The 21,672-nt window shown below is 34.9% G+C and overlaps 1 protein-coding gene across 2 annotated transcripts in view; it reads right to left on the bottom strand.

Moving 5' to 3' along the window:
* The window catches only part of dennd1b (DENN/MADD domain containing 1B), a 96,910-nt gene extending 75,640 nt beyond the window's left edge, over positions 1–21,270 (bottom strand). For both annotated transcript variants that reach the window (XM_015355631.2, XM_015355632.2), the window contains exons 1-2: positions 21,000–21,270; positions 20,424–20,488 (exon numbers count right to left, since the gene is read on the bottom strand). In XM_015355631.2, the coding sequence (XP_015211117.1) occupies positions 20,424–20,488; positions 21,000–21,016 (82 nt within the window). In that variant the 5' untranslated portion in view covers positions 21,017–21,270. The remainder of the gene's footprint in view (positions 1–20,423; positions 20,489–20,999) is intronic.
* Between the last annotated feature and the right edge of the window lie 402 nt (positions 21,271–21,672).

Raw genomic sequence — 21,672 nt, 5'->3', positions numbered from 1 at the left:
CAACACTACAAATCTCAGAGAGATCTGCCCTACCCCACACAGGATTAATTTCAAACATCTGCAAGCACTAAAGCATCTCTTCTAAGCGTTGCCCTTCAGAGCATCAGAAAAAAGGAAAAACTACAGTAGGGACTATGTATGTTTGATATATGATAAAGCTGAGTAAGAAAAAATGATGCAAATACCCATCTTCTTTACCAGTTTATATTGTTTTTGCTTTCAAAAATTCATGTGGTGTTTTATTTCTGTTGTTAATGTTGTATACCACAGGACACTAAGCATCCAGAAATCACTGCATCTTAGAATGTTTAATGCCATTAGGCATCTAATGGTGCCAAAATAAAGTTGTTTGTTTACAATAAATATTGGGTTATGATTAGTACAGAAGGTGCCCGACACCAGCATGTTGTATTAAATATTAGGAATTTTTAAGTTTTTCAATAGTTTAACTTCAGTCAAAAAAAGGCTGAAACCTTAAACAACAGTAGCAACACTATAAAATTATAATAAACCTCACTTTGTTTAGTTTTACAAAAAAGGTAGAATGCAATTGGAACTAAAAAAATGTGCTACATCAGAAATAACTATTTTCAGAGGTATTTCAGATTTTTTGTTTTGTTTTTGTTCATTTTGTTCATACAAAAAATGTATTCTATATTACCTTCGATACTCCACTGCAACCAGTGCCAATCTAATTCGAATCAAACTAATCTTTCTGAAATACAACACCCGTCAAAATGCATACAGATGAGGAAAAAAATGTCTTTTCATGCATTTCAATTGTCAAAACCAGAATGTTAAAAAAAACATCCTTCAGAAGACACCTTTTCTGATAAAAAAACAGCATATTCTACCAGATGGAGTAATTTCAAAGTAAAGAAAACAGGGCTAATGGGTGAGAATTGAATTGAAATCACCTAGATGGAGTAAGTAATTTCTTTTCTTCGCACCCATATGAAACTGTGGGTGATCGCTGTAATAGAACCATCACTGGTGAGGGCCCATTATTCCCTAGGGCTTTGAGTGCAACTAACCTTCAACAGGAACATGGCTGTATGGCAGATGTTGTGCTTTGATATGGCCATAGCAAGCAGAAATGCACAGGTCAGTTGCAAATCAATGTTTTGACGTTCCTCGGATGCTTGTCTTTAAAAGTCAACACCCAGGCTTTGATAAGGAGAGAGCAGGAGGAATAGGTTAATAGGTTGCTGGTAGTGAGATCCATGTTTCTTCAACAGCTGGTATAAGTTTTCATCACTTCGATCTTGAGATATAATGGAGAAGAGAAGAGGCTGACCAAAAAAATCATATAATGTATTGTCTAATATTATTATAGCACATTGTCCTACTATCCAGCTGTCCTAAAGCTGCGGTACTGAGGAAGCTTTCAGTAAAGTACACTTGCATTCTCTCTAAAAGTCTTGCTTACAATTTACTGTTTATTTGTGTTTAACGAAATGCACAGCACTTTTCACTGAATCTCAAACACATCCACGCTTGCTACATCATTAATACAGGGTAAAGATACAACATGTCAAAAACAAGAGAACACTGCTTCTTTCCCTACCAGGAGTAAATTAAACTAAATTAATATTTGTCAACTTAAAACAAAATGCTAATATTCAATATCTTTAAAGGATAAAATGAACTGCTTTGACTCCTGGCTCATCCACCACTATTTCAGTGGTTAAATACTTCCTCTTGATCTATACATTTGTATATGGTAAAGCACAAAGGATACAGCATAACCAAATTGAAACTAAAAGTGTTAAAAAGGTTTTGCAGCAGATACATTACAGATTTTTTTTTTCCATTGCAGAAAGAGTTAAAGATATTCATAGCACCTCAGAGGAGCAGAAAGTTTTGTGGCTTTTTTAAACTCGCACCGATCGTCAGTACAGCACACCAGTGAAAAGCTGCTAGAGTTGTTCCCAGTTTTAGTTAATAATATACCTGCATAAAGAAAATACCGGAAATAAGGTAGATCTTACATTCAACACACTGAGGCTTAAACCCCAATTTCCTGTGACTAAATCTTGTCTCAAAGCTCACTTCTTTTATGTGTGCCGTCTACAATGTATGTTTAATTCCTCAAAGTATTTGTCTAGCCTGCTGAAGAAATATCTTAGTCAACGAAATTGTCCTTATCATGCTCCAGGCATTTGGGTAAAGTACTTCTGCTGTGTTTCCACTTATATAAAAAATACAACTCTTTCACCTAAATTTAGTATTAGTCAGTTCCCAATACTTGATAGATTTAGGTTCATAAAAGAGAAATCTATGGTCTAAAATGACTTCTAAAGCTGTGATTCCTCTCTCTCTTGATCTACCTATGCAGCATTTTCAAAGTTACAGTATATCTGTTGCTTGCTGTCTGTCTTTTTAAAGACACCATTAGTGATATGGGCTGGCTAGGAAAGTTTAAGGCTCATATGTTATGGATGCCTTTGGTTTCTATTCTATTGAGTCTCTACACTAGACATTCCTTAATGTGTGTGCTGCCTATGTAGTCCAAAGCTTCAGCTGTCCATTAACACTTAAACATACTTCATTGCAGCAGTCAAGGGGCCTCTCCAAGGTGAGGGGGATAAAACACAAAACAGATTGCACATCCACATTACACTCAAGAGTACACTGCATGCACTGCACTGTACAGTATACTACATACATGGTAAACACATTCTTCTTCTGAGATGAGTGATCATCTCAGTTAAAAAATTAAAAACCCTTATCAGAGTAATTCAAACATAAACGCGATACAACTACCAAAGAAGCTTGTGGAGCTGGCCAAACCACATTATTATTTAGTGGTGTAAAAGGTTAATACTCCCATCCATCCATTTTCTATCCATTTTATTCATTACAGGGTCGCAGGTGAGCTACAACCTATCCTGACAAGGAACAGATACAAGGCAGGATACACCCTGGATGGGACGTCGGTTCATCACAAGGCACACAAGGACACAAACGTGCACCCACTCACACCAGGGCAAATTTTTCTAGAAACCAATTAACCTACCAGTATGTCTGGACTGGGAGGAAACTAAACCACCTGGAGAAAATCCACCTGAAGACGGGGAGAACTCACAAACTCCACGTAGATAGCACCCCAGGACTGGAATTCAACCCAGAGCCCCAGTGCCGCCCAAAGTTTATGGTGCTGTACATGATGTTTCAGTTATATATTTAGATTTCACTCAAGATCAGCTTCTAAGTTCTCTTCAAAATGGTTTAACAAAACTAGCTGTACTTAATGTTCCTGTTTTTTTAGCTATTGTGTTGGTAACAGGCTTGAACATGCATGAGAATAACCAAGTGTCTATCTGAAGACTCCTCGTGTGCAACTAGAACTCTTGTTACCATTCATGCCAGTCTTCCTTTTAAGAGGATGAAGGACCAAGTGGAACTTGCTTCTCCCTGTTCTTCTTTATTTTTCTCTGCCTTTTTTCATTTTTTCTTTGCTTGGTCAAAGGTTAAACTGCTGAACTCTAACCTCATTGGCAATGATTTTTTTTTTTATCTATGAAAGATTTATTTCACAGTAGGCAGTGGTCTGGATTAGCCCCTCTCTCTCCGAACAAAGCCTATGTCTTTGTACCAGCGGTTCGTGTAAGAAGCCTGCACGTAAGAGGAAGCTGCAGCTACTTAACATTCACAATAATGGCATTGTGTGTTTGTAGTATGAGGCCTGCTTCTTGGTGTCTAGACTTTCACCCAGCTAGTCAAGAAACAGGAGAAAATCCTATCAAGCAGTCAAGTGAAAGTTAACTAAGGTAACCCGCTGTGAACCTGATGAAGATGTCAACTGAACATACGGCAGAAATTTCTATTGTTGAACACCCCCACCCCCCTCCTCCTCCCTGAGGAAGGGGAGGGAGAGGATTTCAGAGCCAAAAGCATGGAATAACTGTGGTCATCACTTTACTTCTGGATCAGTAGATTTATTCTAGCTGCAAGGAGCTCCACCCCCAGCATTCTCAGTTAAAGGGGTAAGAAGATTAGTGTGCATCCTTTAAGCTACGAAAAGACTCAGTGTCGCTAAAAAAAAATGTTTTTCCAATTGCTTTTCACAAATTGCATTACATTTCATGCTAATTTATTGATAATAAAAAGCATCAAATGAAACACTCCCCGCAAAACGGTATTAAAACTGGATTTTATACTAAACTTCTGAGGATAGTCATGTAATACACACTCAATCTCAGCACATACATTTACACAGATCTTTTCCCAGCTATTTTTTCTCATGACTACTACCCTTTTAAATATCTAGCAGTATTATCTTCCATTTTGTACTATTGGTGTAGCATATATATATATGTTCTGGTATTTGCAAAGATAAGACTCCCAGAAAACTTACACCTCAGTGCAATTCATAAAAACAAACTGCACTGTATTTCAAATCAAAATCAGAAGCAGTATTTTTGCTCTTCTAGTGGATAATGCACACCTTTCTGAGTATTGTATGGTTCTTTTTGCGGCACAGTACGTTAGTATGCAGAATGCTATATCATTAAATTGAGCAACTTTGATATAAAAAATACAGACAGTTGTCTTACAGTTCAATACAATCACAGACAAGCTGTAGTATCTGAGCTCTTGACCTTGAATTTCAAGCTCATCCTGACACAGAAACTCAAGTTGCAAAACTCATTTTCGTATTCAACACAGGTGTAGAGGTTTTGTGTGGGAAAAAACAGAAATCCCCACTAAATTTTGGGGTGATTACTTAATTACACTTTTGTAGACGATATCAGTTTCTTTTAATTAAGTCGAACGGTATTATAGACTCAATGTTAACTTTTATGCCTGGCCAAACTTATATCTGAGAAATATTGAGGCGGAGCATGAAAATATGTAAATTTGATTAATATCTCTTTTCAACACCGCATCAATCATTACATTTTTGCCAAAACGCAAGAAATGTCTGAAATGTCTTCTGCCAGCCAGAGACAGAACTGGCACACTTAAAGTGTAAAGCATTTCCAAGAAGAACATTAGTTTTGGGAAACTTCCAGAGCCTGCTTTGAAGGAAAAAAAAGTGCAAAAAATATACTGTTACAGACAAGTTTTTTTTCCAGTGAAAAAATAAACTGTTTTTCTCACCTAATCCACAGGGATATAAATATTTTACCTAGTTATTAAACATGACATAGCTAACATTTTCTATCCACTTCAATAATAGCTGCAATACTGACATATGCTTAATTCCATTAAAACTATTTTAATTGTTAGCATATTTGTGAGGGGCAGACAATGTGTTGTAGCACTATGAAAACAGATCAGTTAAGATTACTTTGAAAGTGCTACAGGCATAGTTTACATGATTAAAAAAAATAAGTCGAGTGTAGTTTCAATGTATTGTATTTCAATTTTGCCAAGATCTAAACTTAACTTTAATCTGAACGAAAAAGAACTAGGCAACAGTTTGGTTTAGGAACTGGAAAATGTATAAATGAATTAGTGAGGCATAATACATTTCTAAATGGACAATATTACCTTCTGCAAATCACCGTAGGGCTAGTGTTAAGGGTATGGTTCAGGATATGGTCACGATTAGGGTTTTGTCAGTAACAAGGAATAAATCTGCAGTAGAGGCTGGTTATTATCATGTACTAACCACTCTATTAATACTTTATAATACATATTTAGAAAACAGTTATAATTGACCTGTATAACACCTCATCTAAAGTGGTACCCATTTTATATTTACATTGTATAAATATACAAATTAAGTTGTATATTTTTACCATACCATATTTATCATACGTACCAGTGTTGGATTTTACATATTTAATTGAATTATAATTGAATAACAGTGTTTCTGAAACAGCCCCATTCATGTAGCAATCTAAAACCTTAACTACTCATTGAATACAGATGATTCAAACAAATTAACACATTTAACTGTGTAATGTAACAAATTTATATGACCTATTGTTAGCACTACAAACAGTAAGCTATGGTAAAACCAATAATATACTTAGAACCTTTTTTTTTAAGAAAAATATTGAATACTTATTTGAACATATTATGTTTGGTCTTTTTACAAGGAAACAGGAGACAGAGAGTACACAACCACATTATTTATATGGAGGCCTTCTACACAATCTGATTGAGAGAAACATGTATACATGTTAATGAGTTGTTAGTTGTTGTTATTGAGTGTGTAGTGTCGATAAATATTATCTTCCAATAATGTTATATAATTAAAAAGTGGACTTATTAATGAATTACTAACAGTATAATATGTAAAAGGATAAGTCACACATTTGAGCTACTATATATGGTAGACTGCTGTTCTCCCCTTGGTTTTGTACAGGTATGCACATTTTTCAATCTTAAAAGTAGTTCCTTTTCGCAGAATTAGTAGGACTTCCCTGAAGAAGCAAGACAAGGCCAAATACTGCTTCCCACTTTTACTTTCATGGGTGAAGTAAAAGTTTAATTATGATTACACTAAAAAGGTTTTTGGAGTCAGCACTCTATGGAGATCAGGTGGCTGATGCACGAATCCAACCCCCAAAATTTTTTTTACTAAAATACTTGCTAATGTCTATGTAGAAGTCCACAAACCAGTAACAACAGGTAACTGGTAAGATCGAATACCTGCATGCATTACAAAATAAAACATTACCTTTTTTTTTTCAAATGTTCAGACTATTCAAGTTTAACACTGCATTTACAAGAATAGTACACTAAAGATCAAATCATTCACCATTTTAATCATCATTTAAAAAACGTCTTGTTCAGTTCTATTCTCAGACATTCAGCTATGTCCACAGGTAAACGTTTGTATAGTTGTGCAAATAATCATCTCGTTCTTAGCTTCATGTAAAAGAAATGCTTGTGTTTTCAAAATTCTGAAAACTTATAATGATTTTATTTTTAAAAAGTATAGTTAAATGCACAAAGTACTTGAGCACTATTAAACTAAATAGCATTAATGTACAGTTAAATCTCCATATTCATACTCTAGGTCAGCACTTGGCGATTTTGCATATTTATACACAATTATTAGTGACCGCTTTCTCAGCATTTGCAGACCGCACAGTTGGAAAGTACAGTAATTGCTGTCAACCCATTACACATTTTAATCTCTCAGATCTATTTCACCAAACTTGCATCAGACTTTGTAGTAGACACGGCTTAGTTAACAAGGAGTTAACATATTAAGGTAGCAGTGTGGTTACGTTTTAGTTATTCAGTTTCCGTAAGAAAAGCGTTAGACGTGTTTCGTGCTATGCTGCGAAATAGAATTGTTAAATAAAATATATTTCATTAAAAATTCTTACTGATAATTAATCCAAATACTGTTTCTGAACCAAGTACCAGTTTTCACAAAAATATTATCTACATTTGTTTTTCAATCACACCTCACACCTGAAGAAGGCTTCACAGCCGACACATTCTGTTTTCTTTCTTCTCTTTTCAGCATGGAATAAACCTGTTACTTGTTCCTTTGCAGACTACGCATGCTAACGCAGCTACCCGCCTGAACTACAGAACTTCATATTATTGAAATGTTGGTTTCACAAGGCTCGGAACCATACCCTTTTCCCCATACGTTATTAAGTTGCAAATTCGCCATTCACGGACATTTCAAGGTGTCCCTCACTAATAACTAATAACAAGGTTTTACAGTATGCCTAAAATGTACACAGACTTAATAAATGCCCAGTACTAATACGCACTACAAGAATACTTTCAAAATGTTCGTCCTTCAGGTCAATATAAATTCCAGCTTAAAAAAAGGCTCCGCTTCAGATATTCACAAGTTTGTTACCATATGTTCACACCACCTGCTTCGTAAAAAAGGAAAATTTCATCAGTTTCAGTAAAAACTCAATTACATGTACAAAGAGATAACAATTACATTCCGTTAGTGCTTTCTTGATGTGGAATATACTGTCACTTTTGTATCACATTTAAAGTCAAAGGCAGGTTTGTGCTATTACTAGCATAAAACTGGTCTTTAGCATCTACAGCTGTTATTTAATGCAGAGTTTATGTTCACTAGCAGTGTTTTCCTTTTGCCAAATGAACTTGTCAACCATTTGAACAGCTGCACCCTTGAAAGATTTAAGTATCTGGGTTAAAATTTAATGATATAGGACATTTACAATAATTGGATAACATAGTTATAAAGATATGGGAGACATTACAGAATTTTTGTTTGACTCAGGATTACTAATTTTCATTAAACATATTTTGAACTACAGCTTTCCTTAATATTATCCAGACAAATAAATACCACGCAGCACCGCTACTATACATGTAACTATCAGGCAACTTGGAATTCCATTTTATTGCCTTTTTTATTAATTTATCTGTTTGTGACATTCAATATAACTTGTGACAAAATGTTATCAATATTTTCTTACAGCCAAAACAACACACTGTTACATTTTACACTTGATTTCACCTTAAGTTTGCATTGTTGATATCATGAAGAAGCAAATTCTAAGAAATGACACCTAAGGGAATTGAGTCCAGGGTATCCTTAGGTAATGTGCAAATGTCTGTTCAAAGCAAAACCATGATTTAGATTAGGTCTATACCAAACGGAATAAAAAGCTGTCTGAATAGGGAGTAGGAGAGAAAACAGTTTTGAAAATGTAAATATACACCTGTAAAGCTGCTAAAATTAAGAAAACATGCCCTACTATTTGAGGGAATATAAAAACATAGGAAGGAAAAGTAGGAAGTAAGGAAAAAAAACAAGTTCCTTCCTATATTCAAACACTGATATTAAATGTTCATTTTGTAAGACAATTACAGTTGCAGTGAAGCCGGGCTCAAGCGCTGTGTACTGTGTAACAACAAAGACTTCCCAATTTAGTCACATGATAAGTGAAGACAAATAATACAGTTAAGCCCCACAAAGACATCCATTGGAAATGACCTACATTCTCTGGTGAAAAGCTGGTTTGTTGGGCCTTAGTCCAAAAAGGGGTCTTAAACACTTACAGAAAACCAGAATATTTTATGTTAAAATTGGACTATACGAAAACACATTCTGAGCACATCATATTCTTTTGACACTTGCCAGAGGAATATCAACCAGTATTTGAAACTAAATCAATACTATTATAAATCTTATTTTCACAGCGATAGGGAGACAAACTCTGTGTTTTTCTTTTGGTGTTAGTCATGTCTGTGAAATTGCACATGACTGGTATTGTATAAACTCCATCAGAAAAGCCAAGAAAGCAAAAATTAAGTCCACTGATCACAAGAGGATCTTACTGTAAGCAAAGAGAGGGAAGTAAAAATGAGCCAAGGTGGACAGAAAAGAACCTTCCTCTTGTCTTTAAATCCAGTTTAAAATGACTGACTTGGATCTTTTGCCTGCCCTTTGCTTTAGACATGTTCCATCTGACTGCAAAACAGTAAAAGCAAAGTACATTTTATCGCCTTTTTAAAAAGAGGCTTATGCTTAAGACTACAATTTAGAAAAGCACTCCCTAACCAATAATTCAAAAACAGTACCTAAACAGCTTCACGTAATGAAACTGCAGCCATACAAGAGTGTTATACAGTAAATACATGTCTAAAGAATGATCCATACAGTATGCTGCATTCCAGATTTCTGCAATCAGCATATCTAGTAATTAAAATCAAGAGCGTCCTATCGCAGTTTTATCCTTGGATCCTGACCACCTGAGAAAATTTCATCCCTGCAGGAGCTGTCCGTACCCGTCAGAACTTGTGAGCTTCAAACAGAACTGGAAAACATCCGTCATAACGGGTCAACACACAAATGAACTAGAGAGTTGACACTGAACTAGATAAGCCTGCAAGCTGCAGTCCTTGCCTGGTCGTTTGGTTTGCCATTCCAATTCACACCAGTGGCGCAGTGCAATTCTGGATCTCAGTCACTCCCTGCAGAGCCTTCTTTCAGTTTGGTGACAGGGTAAGCAATGGACTCCCAGGAAACTAAAACAGACTGACTGACAGGTACGAGTAAGAATTCCATGTTCAGCTAGCTTACAGAGAGCACTGCAGTTACAGACCAAGCAGAAGGATGAGACTCCAGTGAATCACGTAACTTGATTTAAGGTTGAAGCATCATGTTTTTTAATTAAATGTGAACCAAAGGAGAAGAAAGTTCAGATCGTTTTCATATTTGATTTTTACTTATTGCAAAATATATCTTTCAATATAATAGTCTAAATAACTATACTAGATTCAAGCGAAGGTAAAATATACACACCACATTTTCTACCTTTAAGCACAAATATGGTATTAAAGAAAACTATGCCATTATAATTATACATTTATAACACAGTATATTGTTACATGTGGATTAAAATATTTAACTTCACCTACAGAACCCCATACTTTAAGGAAAGACATCGTGGTGTATTCTTTCAATCAGTTGTCACATGACAGTCTCAATTGGCCGCAATATTCAGAGGCCAAACAATTGTATTAATATTTAACATTGTCCACATCACTCTAAATGACATCATTAAGTCATACTGTTGTTACAGAAGACAAGTGATTCTGAAGGTAGGACAAACAGAGGTATACACAGAAGCAAAAGTATAGGAGAATCAGTGGAAGAATCAAAGACAGGAGGAGAACACGCCTGTGAGAGAGTTTCTCCTGTCTAGGTAATCTGAGCACTGAAGACCACAGGAATGAGGTAAAGAACTACTGTTTTAGAGTGCTGGGAATGTATATTTCCTACTTATGGTATCCACCAGACTATTGATTTCTCTCACTTGCTTAGTGATGTGCAGTTTGGAATAGGGAGATTCCTATTTGTTTTAGCATCCATTTAGTTCTGCATAGAGCCGTTTAAAAGAAGCAGGTTCCCCCTTCTGATATATGGTATCCGTGCCTCAGTTGCAGGACTGTGTTATGTTTTCCTAGCTCTACAGAAGGCGTGGCCTTGTTGCTAACAGTCTTGTAAATTTCTGTAAATAACAGGAGGAGACATTGTGTGGTTATAAATTACTATAAATACATATTTGGCTTTTGAAAGCATGCTAGTTCATTACTTTGTTGCCTATAGGGGCATGCTATTGTTATCTTGGCAAGCTAGTGTCCAGACCTGAATTTTCTTATATAGTATTTTAAATACATATATTCAATTATTTACACCATCTATCTTCTTACAATATTATACAGAATATTTTTATTAATAATTTCCTCAACATGGTCATGCAGCTGTACATATCCATTATGAGTAGTAATGGAAAATACAGATAATAAAACCCTCACTGATACACCAATTACTATAAATCAGTATTGAGGAGGCACAAACTTGGAAGACAATCTTAATATTTGCAACATTTAATGCAATTACACCAACGTTTAGTAGCAAAGACTATATCCTAGAGCCCAGGCCTTTAAAGCAACCCTTACTCATCCAGCTTCACATGATGATGCTGGATTCTACTCAGCAAAGAAAACCTCCACAAGACTGTTTGCTCTGTGCAAACCAGATAGTGAATCTCAGAGATACTACCTATACCTGATGTATTCTAGAAGAAAATAAATCTTCCCTTGAATATAAAAATCCAGCCCTAAATTCACTTTTGGTCTCCTCAGTACAAAAAAATCCCATTAGGGTCTTAGATCATAGAACCTTCAAAGCCTAAATTGCTGGAGTTTCATCTGTACAAATGTGAAACACATTCACAGTGTCTTGCCTGTTTTCATCGAGAGGATGAGAGACTTAGCCAACCCTAACCCTACAGCTGATATACTGAGCCGGTCTCCCTGGACCAACCACCCATGGGTTTGCTTCCCTTCGCTCTCTAAATAAATTTATTTGGGCACCACAAGTCCACCTAATTGTTCTGCCCACTCTGCACAAAGAGAAGAGGCTAGGTATGTGGCTGAAGATTGTCAGCACCTATTTTCTGTTCCTAACCCACTATATCATCTCTTAAATCATCCAACATTATAGTTCTGCTTTAGTACCAACATTTCCAATTGGTGAGAACCACAGCAGTGGTAACCTGGGGCTCTCCAACCTCCAACCCTCCAGACATATTTAAACCACTCTCCAAGCCCACTTATGACATCTGCTTACTTGTTTGAATGGGTTTAATGGTACAGAAAGTTAAATGACTGTCATAAGTGGTATAACTAGTATAAGTTCCAGCACACAGTAATATTGTCTTAATTATGAACACATCCATACAACACATTATGTTAAACATTAAGTTCTCTCGTCATAAAATTTGTAATATTATCTTTTAATATATTACTTACTGTACATGTTTAACAAAAAGGAAGTCAGATTTATGATACCAATGTGTTAAAAAACACACCGGAGGAATTGACAGGTTCCTGAATTTGGTGAAACACAAAAAGTACAGGGTATCCAGACCAAATGTTAATTTATTAATGGGGATTTGGCCACTCATATTTAACTCTCTAGAGCTCCTGTCTTGAACAGTGTTATGAGAGCATTAATGAGCAATCAACACCATTTTGTGCACTAACGCATCTGGTGCTCTTCAGAGGTCTTGCACCCATGTCGCAGGCAGGGCTGACAGGCCAGCTGAGTCAGCAGTTGGGTTAATACAGTTAAACAAAGGCCTGTAATAATAAGAATCCCAATAGTAATTTTAAAAAATAACATCATAACCATGTTATCTGATTATTAAGAACAAATTAAGATACAGTACAAACGTTACCCACGTTACATAAAAAAGATAATCTGAAAAGTCCAGAAGCCAAAACCATTTCCCAGAAAAAGGACAGTGTTTTTAAATCCCATCTAATTATTAAGCCAATGCTGTGCTTTCTAGTAAATCATTTTAAAGAGCCTTCCAACAATTGCATACACAGCAGGTATTGTTATCCCTCCAAAAATTCCCTGTTACATCTATAGAACTTCTCAAAGGGCATATATATTTATACATAGTATATGGTACAGAAAAAAAATACATAGACATACATTAGACATAATCAAATGCAAATTTAATTGCAGGATATTATATGTCTGCAGTTGTACCATATTTGTAGTAATGAAAAAGACATTCTAATCTTTAAAAGTTTTATTGCTAAAATGAAACTCGGGAGAGCAGAGAGACAGGTAACATCTGTCTCTAACTCTTTCCTTGGCAGTGTTAACAGCCTTTAGCAGGTCTGGCAAAGGTCTGGAAAAATCTGTGTGTATTAAAAGTGCCTAAGCTTGTAATTCAGCCTCTATGTGTGCCACATATGAATTTAATATTAAGCTGTAAGCAGAGATTTTGCTTCTAAAAACATCACTTGCATATACTGTATGTTCAGATGTGTTTTTGGACAGAAAATACATTATTTTGTATAGTAAAAAAGGGATTTTTAAAACTTCCATTGTTAGGATGACCTAACACTTTCATGTACAACATTTCAACAGTTTCTGTACAGCTACCATTAAGTGAAAAAAGTGATTCTTTTAATACAAACAATTCTTAGTCTATAATGTAACAACAGTTTGCTGTTTATTGTTTGTTCGACATATGACACACAAGAAATGACTCATTTTTTCTGCAAAGAACAGAAAAAGCAACAGAGACTTAATGACCTGTTACTATTCTAAAAAAGCCCAACTTGATAGAAAATTTGACTTTACACAGGCTACTATGAGGTTCTGCTGTTTTGTTCTTGTTCCTGTATTTTTCAATGAAAGAAAATGAAATATAAACAATAAGGTCAGAACTCTCAACTTTTGTAAGGAATTCATTTTAAAGAAGAGATTTATTTTCATGATTAAACTAGAAAAACATATTCAAAAAGGTCATGGCAGTTACCAGAAACTGCAAGGTATATCATTTTCTAAAAGGGAAGTATAACTGCAATGCAATTATAAGCTACTGTACCTGATGTTATAATGCTACAAAAAAGTTCAGCACAATCAGCTTTTTCTTTTTAGCAAATACATTGTACAGGCAATACCTCCATCTTAATATACCACCAATATACAAATCCTCTAGGCCTTGCACACAGCATTTGCTGAAGAAAAAGCACAACCATTAATGTTATGAAAATGTTAGCTCATGTTCTGAGAGGTGTTAAAATGAAACTAATGTTACTGGTTCCAATACTAATTTTTTGCATTTTAATCCTTCTCAGCACATTAAAGCGTTCTGAAGACTTTTAGTTCTATTAGATATGGTTCTATCAAGCATAAGTACAGACGGATCATTCTTATGTTTTAAGCATGAAATTGTGCCGTTTGTCACACTTCCACTTATGCTGCTTCTGGTTAAACTGAACTATTGATAATGGATGTATAAGGAAAAAAAGTCTGACAACCATAACCCCAAATATGTTATATAGTAAAAAGCTATTCAAATAAAAACTGAAAAAAGTGATGTTGACACCAAAAACATGTATTGTACATGAGCCAGTATGAGATATACTTTTCATTATGTGTCTATACATAACTAAACATAATATTAAACATAGTGCTTGACATTCACAGCTAACCCCAAAAGGTTGGCTATACTACACCATCTTGTCCACAGGGACTACTGAAAAGGTGTTTTATTGCAAATTTTAATTTATGGGTCACTTGCAACTTATAAATTGAAACTCAAGACTTTCAAGAACAATTTAGTGCTTGAATACTATTCTAGTTATTTTTGTCCCTAAAATGCACTCTATAATGAACAACACAGTACAGGAAGTTGTTTCCTTTCAGAATCTATAGTAAAACGGATATGACTTTTTTATATCTAAAATAGATTCATGTTTAAATATTTTAAGAAATACTCACTGGACAACACAAGAAAAATGAAATGCGGGTAACTAAATTTATTTCAATGCAGTGATGATTTTTCTTGGAAGCTGTAAAGTGTGATGCTTGACCCTTAGTGTCCATCAAAAACAGCCTTCACTAACGCACTTTTTCAAAAACATACTAAAGGTATTTAGCTCCAGGTCATGTTCTGTTCATTAATTTTCACACACTGTATCATTTACCACAGTGCCAAAGCTGTGTGAAAGCTAGATGAGGCTCCTTATTTCTACGATGTAGCAGGAAATGAGTTAAATCTACTTTAAGGTCATGTGTATAAGTTAGACTTGAAAGACATACAGTACATCAATGTCTTGTAAAATGTCATGTCTAAAAGCAATATTAATTCATAAGAGGTTCATCAGAAACCATCAAACACATCACAGCACAAAAGTATTGTTTGAATATTTGATTGCTTTTAAGATATCTTTCTCGTTATCAGTGTAAAATTTTTATATCAGTATGACAAGCTGCCTGGAGTTAAAAAGACCTTCACTTTCTGTTTTTGTCAGAGTGAACTCACAATCAAATCATCAGACTTACAGATATGGGGAGGTCTGTTGTCATTTCTTTTATCTTGGAGAGTTACAAGACAACACAACAACGATAGCAGTAAGTCATGAGTCAACACATTCTATGAAAACTGAATCAATCGCGTCAATTTCATGCCTATACCCATTGTTAAAACTGCCATCGAAAAGACTTAAAATGTAGCTTTCCATACAGAAAAAAAAGTTTGAGAAATGTATTCAGAAAGGGCAAATCCAGCTTCACGGAAAAATAATATTTTTACATGTGTTGGGAAGAGGGTGGGACAAAAGGAGAACTCCAATTTATAAAATTTATTTTTCAATGCCTTTCGATGCAGAATTTTGCTGCAGAAGCAAGTGGGCTATGATCTCATGTCAAAATGGCTTCCTGTCCAGAGCACCAGAGCAATGTTTATGTGAGGAGAGTAGGGCAGCTTAAGTATTTTACTGGAAGGAGTCCTGAAAGTTTTAACATATTACTCCTGAGAGCAAACGTCAGGAAATGAGCCTCATTGCTCTATATTCTAAAGGGAAGTGGGTTATGACAATATATGAGCTCTAATTTAAGACATTAAGCGAGTAAAACACTTTTTGCTATTAAAAAGCCCCTAATGCATAAAGAAGAATCACATTAAATTACAACTTTTGCAACACATGATATTAATTAGCTTTGTCGCTGGCACTTGGAAACAAAGGAGAACTTAAAACTGTTAGACTAAACAAAATTATAAATTAAATCAGAAAAAGTGAAAAAAATGGTGTTCTGCTCTGAAGGAATAAACAAAGTGTGCACAGGCAACAACTTATTTTTTAACCCCTTTTTTAAATATAACATAATATTTTTAAATATAGGATAAATATACGATAAGTCATGTTTAAGGTTCTAAGTATTTTCAGACATACAAAATAACGTTTTAAGGTGCCATTTTATTTTCATCACTAAAATATGCTTGTGGTATTTACTTTCAGATTAAAAAGCAGTCCCAGTTTATATGCATTTCTGGTTAGCCAACATACTAACTTTTGTCGCATTTAAAAAAGAAAGATGCTTTCATGAGCTGCAGACATTGAGCTAGTTCTATTGTTAAAGACATATGGTGAAACCAAATGAAAAATTAACTCCCGTGAAAAAATCAGCTCAAAGAACAATGTCATATTCTCATTTTCATACCCAGAAATGCAATAATATAACCTATAATCATACAGATTCTTTTATCAATTATAGCATTTTTCATGTTTTTATTTTGGGCTTTGCTCTAAGTGAGACAGACCACCTGTAATTCATTAGTAGGGGACCAAAAAAATAATATTTTCCCATCATAGAAAGAAAAGATGGGAGAGAAAAGAACAATGAACCACAACACACTTTCTACACCGAAAGCAAATATTCCAGCACAAGATGCTTAGAAGATATATTGTATTCTTACCATTCTTCTTGAAGGTAACTATTTGATGTCTACAGAAAGTAATAATCAGGGAAATTGTAATCCACGGACAATTTTTGCCAAGCTGTTATTTATACAAAGACAACTTTTGAGGTTAGGTAGCTCTGTACAGTGCATTTAATAGGCACTCACAACCTCACTCTACTTAAGAGCCAATTCATGTAATTCATGCTTCAGTTACAGTTGCAATTTCAGAAACTTTTAAAAATACATACTCTACATAAGGAGGAGAAAACTTCTCATTTTTGTTCTTCAACTTTTTTTTTCCACAGTAGAATGTACAAAAACTAGAGCAATCAAATTAAAATGTTAAAATGTGTACCAAAATTATATGTTCTTCAAAATGAATTGGTTGTTTGTTGCTTTTCTGTGCTCCTTTACTGCATCTACTGGGAAAGATTTTTTAAATCTTTTAAAAGCTGTAACTTAAGTTTCTAGAAAAATAAATGAATCTAAGGTATTATCAACTTCCCCAGAAAAGTCCAAAAACCAAGGAAGGACACAAGTCTTACAGGTAAAGACGAAAAACCCTGTAATGACAAACTGGTCCTTTCTTTTGAATTAAAAGGTACATTGAGGTATTGTAGATGCGAAAAATAACTGGGTAAAATAATACCATGAAATAAGCAATGAGAATTATTTTCCGTACTATATATAAATAAGCAAAGTAGCATTTAGGAGAACATGTATTAAATTTAAACAGAAGGTTAAAATAAACATCTTTGACATCTGACTTTCCACTGAGACATTTTGCTGAAAATCACGTGAAGGAAGCTTTTTGTTATCATGCTTTAATGGATACAAAAGGATGAATTGTGTTTTTATTTCTCCTAAACCTATACCTGTAAAATGTAATCAGAGAATTTATTAATGCTAATTAGCTCTTGAGTGGAAATGATGAACTGCAGTGTAACGGTACCTCATTATATTTGTATAACAATAATTACATAATATTATACAGTATTTTATTGAGAGGTTGCTACTAAGCAGACATATTATTGCAGGTTCTTTTTGCCTTCTGTGTAATACTTCTAACACTGATAGAAGAAAATGTGACTGAACAATTTTATCAAATATTTACTGTAGTCACCTTGATCCTTCCATTTTTTTTTTAGATAAGAAAGGCTGTGGTAATAGACTACCTACCAACAAAGTTTACTTTTTCTTGCATGGAAATTGTGTTTCACAATGCATGTCTGAGTTTTGGCACCGGCAACAGACAAAAAGAGGCTTATAGCCACATATCAAGATCTAAGATGAAATAAATCAATCTTTGGTTGGAGAAGTAAAGAGAGAGGTATGGATGGAGGTACTACTGGGAAGAAAATACAAAGTCCAGCAGAATGTGTTGTGAGAGTGCAAATGCTACCAAAATAAAAATAACCCGCATGTACCACTACCTACATATTCAGATCAAAACCATGAGCAAAGTTGGAGATGGATCCGTGTTTTACCTGTAACACAAAAACCACTTCTGGGGATGTTATTAAGATCATATGTCAAGTATCCCGAGTGCGCAAGATGCAAGTACCACATTGTCCAGGACCTGTCAAACACAACTGATGCCCCATGAATGAACATGCATAGAGACAGTGACAGTGATCTCACTTGAAAAAAGCACAAGGAAGTTCTTGCTCATGTGCAACTATGAAAAAGTACTGAACTGTAAAAAGTTGTACTGGACAGTGCACGTGAGGTTACTGAAAAATGGTTTTCCTTACACACTATACATTGCACAATTAGCCCACAACCACATTCAGCTGATCTTTACTTTATTTTTCTTTCTAATGTACAACAAAAAAGGATATAGCATTTGTAAGCATGCAAGCATTATGCTGTCAAGTGACCAAATGGTCACCACAATTTCGTTATTATTGATTTTTATTGGGAAGAACAGTAATACAGCTGGGTATTTTACTGAACATTGATTCAGCTGAGTCCATCACTTACGATTTGAACACACAAGATTCTAGTTACTATTCTAGAGCCCAAACAAGAACTCCCTAAATCCTTTCATCCAAAGACACCTACTATAATACATATATACAGTATGTGTGTGTATGTACCAACATATATGGACTTTTTAACTATGTAACGAAAATCTAGCTCAAGGCTCCATAGCTTAAAAGAGTAGATATGTGATTTTCTGTTTTTACATACATTCAGCTACTTGTTAAGAGTCATATTGTGCGAGTCAGAAACAGTTATATTTCTATCTTGCCTTTTAAATCTGGTATACCGATGTGATGGTAAAATAAACTCATGCTCTTTTTCAAAAACTTAGCCAAAACTGGGACATCAATTTTCCAACATTCAAATGATTCTCTATTGCTCAGATGTATCTGATCAGCAATATTAATCTCCAAAGATTTAGATATTTAGATATTAAGGAAATGAATTTCTTTTAAAGGCCTATACAGCTATGGACTCATTAAAAATGTAACCTACTGTCTAGATGGAGTAAGGTGTCCTTTTTAATGATAATTAAAAATAGTTTGTACGTGATTCTATTCTTTTCACGATTGATCACAGAGGTCTGCTGTTACAGAACAAAAGAGGAAAGGGTCTTAGCTCTTTTTTATTACTTACAAAACCACATCATCATCAGTTCAGAAATGAAAGAAAAAAAAATTATACTAACAGGGCTCTACACTACTAAGTAATTATTCAAAATTTCCAATTATGTTGTTTTACACTGCACCAAAAAAGAAAATTAAAGTAAGTTTCTGATGTTTCTCTTTTGGTATAATTAAATAATTTCAGACCACAGATTCAAAGCAAAGAATAAATTCTGCATTACTTTGAGAATCACATTTAATACTGTAATTCCTGTTTCTAGTTTTAAGATTTTAACTTAGACCCTGAGGATATTTATAAAGCTGCTTATTTATATGCACATTGAAGGAATTTATATTGCTATCACACTGAATATACTGTACCATGACTACAAACACTCAAGAAAGTTCTGATTAAAATCAGTAGGCAGATGCTACTTCTGCTTTCCTTCCTGAATAACCTAGCCTGTGCCACAATAGTGTAAAAAACTCAACCTCAGAGCACAAAACTCTTAACACAAAATAATTTCTCAGTTTTCTTTTTAGGAGTTCACATAAATTTTGTGGGGAAACAAAACAGTTATGCATTTTGTACAGTAGCTCAAAAAACTACCTCAGATTTTAACGATTTTAAACTACATACAGACTGCAGTCCCTCCTGATATCAAACCCATGCAGTGAAGAAATAAGCGACAAATGCACAAGTTTCCACTGGCATTAAGAGCAGTGTTATGCATGGCACTGATTCTATTTCAAACATCTATATTAAGCACATGAAACTATAGCTCATAACACATGACTTTTCAGACTGCGTCATAGAACTTCTACAGCTACTGCAAACAGATAGCAATGGTTTCCTCCTGACACCTGACTGGAAAACACCTCAGTCTAACCCACAAAAACCAGGAATGCTGAATTTTTATAGTAGAAAAGTGAAACTATATTTATATTTTTATAAATCAGATCTTCATAGCTGGGATTAGTACCACACTACCTTTGTTTTCATTTTCTACCACTAGTTTACTCCAGGATGGGACATGTTAAAAGCAGATCTGACAGGGCAGACCTGACTTAATCATTACTTTTGAATTCCATGTAAAATGAAAAAGACTTTTCACAGTATGCATTTCATAGCTTTTCTTACCTTCATTTTCAGTGGTAGGACATTCCACCTGTACTGCCAGGTCAAAGGTTCTTTCTGGATTCTCGCTGTCAAAGTAAAAAGAAATTGCTTTTAAATGTAATTAAACATTAACTGGATAAATGTAGCATGTGAAAAGTATATGCATTTAATTTGTATTGGCTTATATAAAACGATTTGTTAGCAAATGTTAAGGATTGAGCAGAACGTCCCATTAACAGAAATGAACACCTAGCTTTTCGATGCTCTCATAAGGTCATTTCACGTGTTAACAAACTGAATTCAGACTAGAAGAGAATGGGGGAAATGATTAACGTTTCTGCTATTCCAAAAACTTAAATTAATAATGAATTAGCAAAGATTCTTCATAGGCTTTGGGCCTACATCATATACACACAGTAAAAGCAATTTCACCCTAAGAAAAATGTTCAAATCATGGATAAACAGATCCAGTTCCCTTTTGTGTTAGGAGCTAACACTTGCAAACTTAGTGCATTCCAACGCACGAAAAATAACTTATTTCAGCAAACTGACATTCTCATTTCCGAGCCTTTTTGCAATGCACAAACCATCACTTACTTTATCCTGCTGTCCATAGTTACATCTCGACAGCTACAGACCGGCGTGTGTTTTTGCTGTCGGAATCCGGAAAGAAGTCACTGCAAATGCTTCGTCTTGCTAGTGCCTTTGCTTCGATGGTGTCTCATGGGTTTTACGCTCCGTGGTAGCCCAGCATGATTCTTTCAGTTGCTGTTTTTAGATTTTCTATTCTGCTATCTCAGTGTTTCAGTTCCACAGATTTCCCCACTGCACAGAAAACCAGGAAGTAGAACAGAAGCCTTGGTGACGTCATTCCTTTGAACAACACCTGATTTTTGAGCGCAAGTGCTGTATGTATGTGTCATTTCAGTCTACAGCCCACAGTACTCCTTAGGCTGAATCATGTCGTAACCTAGGTTACAAGATGCGGATAAAAAACAGTTTCTTAAAGGATTTGCCATGAAAGTTCTGTTACACCATTAAAAAAAACGTATTTGAGGTGCGGCACCAGTCTGCTGTCAGCGATTGTCAAGAATGGCGTGTAATAGTGCATTAAGTTTTTAACTGTAAAAAAAATTCCACATATTGAGGAAAAACTGGCAGAGGCTTGGATATTTTAGTAGGGTAAATGTTTTGACAGTAAGACTACCTTGCCCGATAACCTCGGATCTATTGGAGGAACTCGGATTCAATTCAATTGGGCAATATGGAC

Source organism: Lepisosteus oculatus, chromosome 9 (genome assembly GCF_040954835.1).
Source record: "Lepisosteus oculatus isolate fLepOcu1 chromosome 9, fLepOcu1.hap2, whole genome shotgun sequence".
In the NCBI taxonomy this organism is placed as follows: Eukaryota; Metazoa; Chordata; class Actinopteri; order Semionotiformes; family Lepisosteidae; genus Lepisosteus; species Lepisosteus oculatus.
The sequence above is the reverse complement of the archived record's forward strand: the minus strand, read 5'-3'. Positions and strand labels throughout refer to the sequence as shown.